The sequence below is a fragment of the Hordeum vulgare genome, chromosome 4H (assembly GCF_904849725.1).
Source record: "Hordeum vulgare subsp. vulgare chromosome 4H, MorexV3_pseudomolecules_assembly, whole genome shotgun sequence".
Taxonomy (NCBI): domain Eukaryota; kingdom Viridiplantae; phylum Streptophyta; class Magnoliopsida; order Poales; family Poaceae; genus Hordeum; species Hordeum vulgare.
The window spans coordinates 556,708,121-556,714,120 of record NC_058521.1 but is presented as its reverse complement, the minus strand read 5'-3'; the positions used below and the strand labels follow the sequence as shown (position 1 = coordinate 556,714,120).

Sequence of the window (6,000 nt, the reverse complement as noted above, 5' to 3'; positions counted from 1 at the left end):
TTTTCAGGGACTTTTTGGTGTAGGGACTAAAAAAAGTCCCAAAAAGTCCCATATGAAACAAACAGGAGGGACTTTTAGGGACTAAAAGGGATTATTTGAGACTATTTGAAGAAGTCCCTGTGGGAGAGTCTTTTTGGAACTTTTTTGACACTTTTTCCAACAATGCCCCTACTTTTAGCATGTTATTTAATAACTACTACTACATTACTAAGGGTAACATGGTTTTTTTGCATGTCATTTAATGACCTCTAGTCCCTATTTAGTCCCTGAAAACAAACAGGTAGGGACTAGGGACTTTTAAGTTGGAACTAGAAAAAGTTCCGGGACCTTAAGCATTGTCCGCAGACCAAGAGAACACTGTCAGTAGAGTAGCTGTAGTGTACAATACAATTCACACAAGCTATCCTTATATGCAGAAAAGTACGTACACGCGGCAGCATACAAATGTCGGATCACCGAAAACCCACGCCGTCACCACCACCGGAGTCGTTGGCCGGGCTCACCTCCACCACCAGCTCCGGCTGCGGCTGCAGCTGCTGCTGCAGGGGCTCAAGGGTGGCGACGATGTCACGCATGAGCGGCCTGGCCTTGGGGTTACGGCTGAGGCAGTGGTATGCCAGCATGGCCGTCTTGTGCACGGCCTTGACAGGGTAGTCGTCGGCGGCGAGCCTGGGGTCGACGATTCCCAGCACCTTCTTCCTCTGCGACAGCAGCGGGAAGGCCCAGTCCGCCAGCGTCTGCTCCCTCACCGGCCTTGACCTGTCCAGCGACTTGCGCCCCGTCAGCATCTCCAGCAGCACCACCCCGTAGCTGTACACGTCGCTCATCGCCGTCAGGTGCCCTGCAACAAACAACACTTCAGAATTCAGACACCATTTCCCATTGCTTTCTTGCTCTGAAGTTCAGTGACAAGATGATGGCTACCTACCTGTCATGATGTACTCCGGGGCGGCGTAGCCGTAGGTGCCCATGATGCGGGTCGAGACGTGCGACTTGTCGCCAACCGGCCCGTCCTTCGCTAGCCCGAAGTCGGAGAGCTTCGCGTTGTACTCCTGATGATGAACGTTCGCGGAGGGATTCAGAGAAGAGAAATGTAGGCAAGAAGTATTTGTTTCATAGTACCGGTCATGAAAACTGATGGGTGTTCATTCTGTTTTCTGAAATGTGAACGATTCTACTGTTTTTCATGTATAAGGAGTTTTGAATTTAAGCGAATGGAAACAAACATCGAAGTGATCGAACATGTTTTGTATACCTCGTCGAGCAATATGTTGGATGTCTTGAAATCCCTGTAAATGACTGGCTTCTCAGCTTCGTGGAGGAAGGCAAGCCCCCTTGCAGCACCGAGTGCGATTTTCATTCTGGTGGCCCATGGCAGCGGCAGCATCACCCCTACATTAGTAAATCACAAGTACTTGAACAAATCTACATAATGTGGTGTGATACCATGTGAATAAATAATAGTGCATACTCCACCACATTGGTCATGTGATTATGAAGAAATACGGCAAAAAGTTTGACTGAACTTTAAAAAAATCACTGAGGAAATACAGCGAAATTGAAAAAAATTGTTACGCATTTTAGGCAGTTAACAAAATTTGTTCCAAATCTGCACAATTGAATGATAAAATAGTTCATGTGAACGAAACCGGTTGGCGTCATAATCAAGAGATAATTTTTAGCAAATCAAGAAACAATAGGTGCCTTACTCGAAAACAGATGCGATTCCACACTCCCTAGGGGCATCAACTCGTAAACGAGTACCCGGTGATCGTCTTCGCAACAATAACCGACCAACTTCACAAGATTTGGGTGCGAGAGCTGCCCAAGGAAAATGACCTCAGCCTGAAAACATACACACAAAAGAACAACAACTTCATATGCAACAAACAGTAAACCAGAGCATACCCAAAATACATGTATCACTGAGAAACGGTAATCACCAGCCACTCCCTGTGGCCCTGGAAGCTGTTGTCTCCATCATGGACCTTGACCGCAACTCGCAGCGGCTCCTCGATCGCCAACCCTTCGCGAAGGTCATTGGCGACGCACCCTTTGTAGACCCTGCCAAAGCCACCAACCCCTAGCACCGAGTCCTGCCTGAAGTTCTTGGTGATCCTCTTGAGCTCCTCGAACGTGAATGCTATCAGAGGGTTCTTGCGAGCCGAATCATTGCGCAGCGCCTCCACCTCACGCGGGTTGGACGGCAGCAGGCTGTCGTCCTTCTCGATTCTCTCCGACGGGCTCTGCAATTTTGGAGATTCTGCAACTGATAAAAGGGAAAGTCATGTCAGGTAGTATGTCACAAGATTGCAAATGGAAAATCATAAGTTCCAAAAACAACTTGCAAATGGTTCAGAATACTTTCCACAGATCATCGAAGTTCATATTACTACTAATTTGGTTGGATGAAAACAAGTTAGAGAAATACATGATGAACGGACTGGATCAGGCTATTGGAATAGCCACAACAGCATGAAGGCATGCGCTTTCGGATTGAGAATTTAATTCCCGAAGAAGCCATCGAATTGTTAAAAGGTAAAGAATCGGCATATACCTAGAAAGCTAACAGTATTGGGGGATCAAAGAAACAAAGGGGAAAGGTCAAGGCCCCAATCAAAGAAACAAAGTATTGCACTGCCTAGTAACACAAGCCATGCATACCAGGAAGGAGAGAACATGAGTAGTACCTGACTTTGTTGCGTTGGAAGAAACCCTGTTGAAGTACGGACTCCCTTTAAACCAGCAGTTGCCCATGACAACACAAAAATTCCAAAGGAGCAGACTCAGCCTCTGTCCCTCTCTCTCTCTCTCTCTCTGTCTCACCAAGAACAAGAAACCTTATTTTCCTCTTCCGAAACCAGGCCAGACAAAGAAGAGGCACGGGGGGAGAGAAGGTACAGATATCTATCTACCCCCTGAAAGCTACGCAGAATGAGGAACCTCAGAGGAAGGATCGCCTCAACAAGTGGAGCGCGTCCCTGTCTCTATTTATTTATCACGCCTTTCAATCAAAATGAAATAAAAAGAAGAAGAAGAAGAAAGATACTGCTGAGCAGTTCAATTCTGGCAGGCAGGCAGGCAGGCAGAGGCGGTTTCGCTTTCATGCATCATCCTTTACACCAAAGGCGTCTCTTTGAAGAAGGGGCATGGGAGAATTCCCCTCCCCTCCCCTGAATTTATCCCGTCCTCCTCCTTCACGTCATATTTCCGTGGGGTTTTCGATGCGTCGGAGGGAAGGAAAAAAGTGTGGTGGGAAAACGCAGCGGCAGAGCGGGGGCGCACTCGAGTTGGAGTGTAGTGGTGGCTGGATTCCATCGTCTTCTGTCCGTGTGTCTGTCCGCCCGTCTTTGACCTCGATCACGATCAGTTGCGTTGCGCTCACTCCTCTCCCTCCCAGACTGCTTTCTCTCTGATGGCGGTGGAACCGAATGATGGCGGGTTTCTTGGTGGAGTGGAAAGCCCCATTTTTTTTTCTCCCATTGGCTACCTTTCCACCGTGATGTGATCATTGGCCTTCGGGGCAGGGCAAGTCCGCGTCGCGGCGCCCGCGGTCTTGCTATCGCCGGCGGCTTCCCTCGTCTCCTCCCGTTGCGGCGGTGGGAGCTTCGGAGGCGTCGCTTTTTTTGCCCTTGTTGGTGGTGGGAGATATCAGATATCAGATACCTGGACCAGTGGCAGGCTTCCAAGTCCAGCATCCAACTGACATATCTTCCTCCTCCTCAACCCTCGTCTTACAAGGTCAAACACAGAATCCCCCTTTTGTGTAAGTGGATTTTATGGTGTGTCGCCATCTGTATCCTCTCCCTGATTGCCCGGCCAATCGCCATGCTCAGGTCAGGCTGATCTCTATTCTCAATTTGGGGTCAGTGAAGGTGTCGCCATGCTCAGCTCAGGTCCTGGGGTTCAGCGGCACGATGTGCATTTCTTGTTTCCGTGGGATGAAAACAGCACCCCGCTGGTCGAGGGGACAGTTGTGCCGGCATGATTGGATAACCGGAACTCGCTGGATTGTAGTGGCCTCTCCGCTCGACAAGGACCTCCATGCGCCCACCAGGTGTTCGACCGAACGCCTGTGAGACTTTTGGCGGTAGGTATGCTACACTTCGGTTGCCCTGCCCATGTTGTGTCTGTTCCAGTAGAATATTCTTAAGAATTTAATACAGATGCTCGAGGGAAAAAAAACTAAGGACTTAGCTTTTACGTTAGCATGGTTAGCTTAAGTGCCGTAAGACTTTAGTTGCAATCTCGCCTTCACACTTGCATTCTAACGGAAATGGGCTCCACTTGGTCTTCCTTAGTTGTCTAATCTAGAAAGTGGTGACCTAATTTGTTGGTGGCACCAACAAAGATCATTGCCTAGATTCTTCTACGATGCTGCTTGCAAAGAAGTGCTTGTTAACTTGTTATCTGGGAATTCAACAACCTGTCCAGCTTCCTAGTAGTCTAGTGTTAGTTCTAGCCTTCTAGGGGGTACTGTATTTTACTGTGGTGCTGATTGCAACCTACTGTATATATTACTTCCTCCGTCTCAAAATTCTTGTCTTAGATTTATTTAAAAATGAATGTATCTAAATACTAAAACTTGACTAGATACATTCATATCTAAACAAATTTAAGACAAGAATTTTAGGACGGAGGGAGTACTTGGTTTTACAGTTACTGACGCACAGTGTTAGTAACCAAATACTCCCTCCGTCCCAAAATAACTGTAACTGTCTCAAGCTTAATACAACTTTGTATTAGAGCTAGTACAAAGTTGAGACACTTATTTTGGGACGGAGGGAGTACATTTTAGTACTTTTTGAAAGAAAAACTGGTCAACTTCATTCATATTCTATGCAAAATGATTTTCTTTTGACATATAGAAGAACTCGTAATATTCTCATTCCATTTTTCATCCCCAATTGCCTGTATAGGTTTTTAGTAAGTCTTTTGGAGTTAAATCTATTTTTTCTGTCGAAAAGAGGGTATCCCTGGCCTATGCACACAGCCGCCTTATTGCAATGTTATAGTTCTTACAAGAAGCTTAGGAAAGAAACCAAATCTAGCATTTGTAGGAAACCAAATGGTACTGAGGATATCCTCAGCTTTACAGGTGAAATGAAGCTCCGTGCATATCCATTCTTCAATATACAAAATGTATTTTGCAACATCATCCTTTAATCTACTCCCTCTGTACCTAAATACTTGTACTTAGGGAGAACTAGTCTAGTTCTTCCCAACTACAAGTATTTAGGAACGGAGGGAGTAGTAGGTAAGCCTGACTTCAAAAGCGCCGTGCATATCCATTCTTGCAAAATACAAAATGGATTTTGCTGGCACACCTGACAGGTCCTAAGGCTGAGTTCAGTTGAACAGTTTTTAAGATGTATATGGACTTACCAGCCTCTCCTAAGAAGACCTAGTTGTGCGGGTTCGTCAAGATATTGCAGGTGATCACTGTAACTTCTGTGTGGCAGTCTAACAGAGGTTGGGGAAATCAGTTTGCGAAAGGCTCCTTAGTTTCCTTTGCCTGATGAAGGTTCAGGAGTTCATGCAGGTAAATCCTAGCATGCAACTCCTTGACAAGGAGATGCATTTGGTCATTACCAATTCATTCTCTTAGTAGCAGCTCTCTTGTCACGATTCGTTCCCTCACCAGAAGCCAGGGGAAGATTTAGATTTGACAGCGCATAATTGCAACAAATTTGCAAAGCTTAAACTGATAGTACACTGTGCAGGAAATTATTAGAGGGGGGGTGTGGGGGGGGGGGGGGTTCTTAAATTGAGCATTTGCCATTATTCTGGAAGAGAGTCACTACCAGCTAGTCCTCTCAGTTGTCTTGAGAATAATTTGGTCCTAAGGCTGAGTTCAGTTGCCGGCCACTGGCATGACTGCAAGTTCAGTCCATGTGTAGACCATTGCTTAGGTTGTTGTAACCAATGATGTAAATTGACATATGTCAGTGCACTTTAAAGATGGAAGATTGACGGTCGGTGAAGCATGCTGTAATTTTT

The 6,000-nt window shown here is 46.3% G+C and overlaps 1 protein-coding gene across 1 annotated transcript; it reads right to left on the bottom strand.

The window, feature by feature from the left end:
- Positions 1 to 309: 309 nt before the first annotated feature.
- LOC123449493 (probable serine/threonine-protein kinase PBL16) lies at positions 310 to 3,278 on the bottom strand. Its single transcript, XM_045126735.1, has 6 exons — positions 2,691 to 3,278; positions 1,944 to 2,269; positions 1,710 to 1,845; positions 1,256 to 1,392; positions 929 to 1,052; positions 310 to 841 (listed from the first exon to the last, which is right to left on the bottom strand). The coding sequence occupies exons 1-6, from the start codon at positions 2,755 to 2,757 to the stop codon at positions 453 to 455; spliced, it is 1,179 nt and encodes a 392-aa protein (XP_044982670.1). The 5' UTR covers positions 2,758 to 3,278; the 3' UTR covers positions 310 to 452.
- Between the last annotated feature and the right edge of the window lie 2,722 nt (positions 3,279 to 6,000).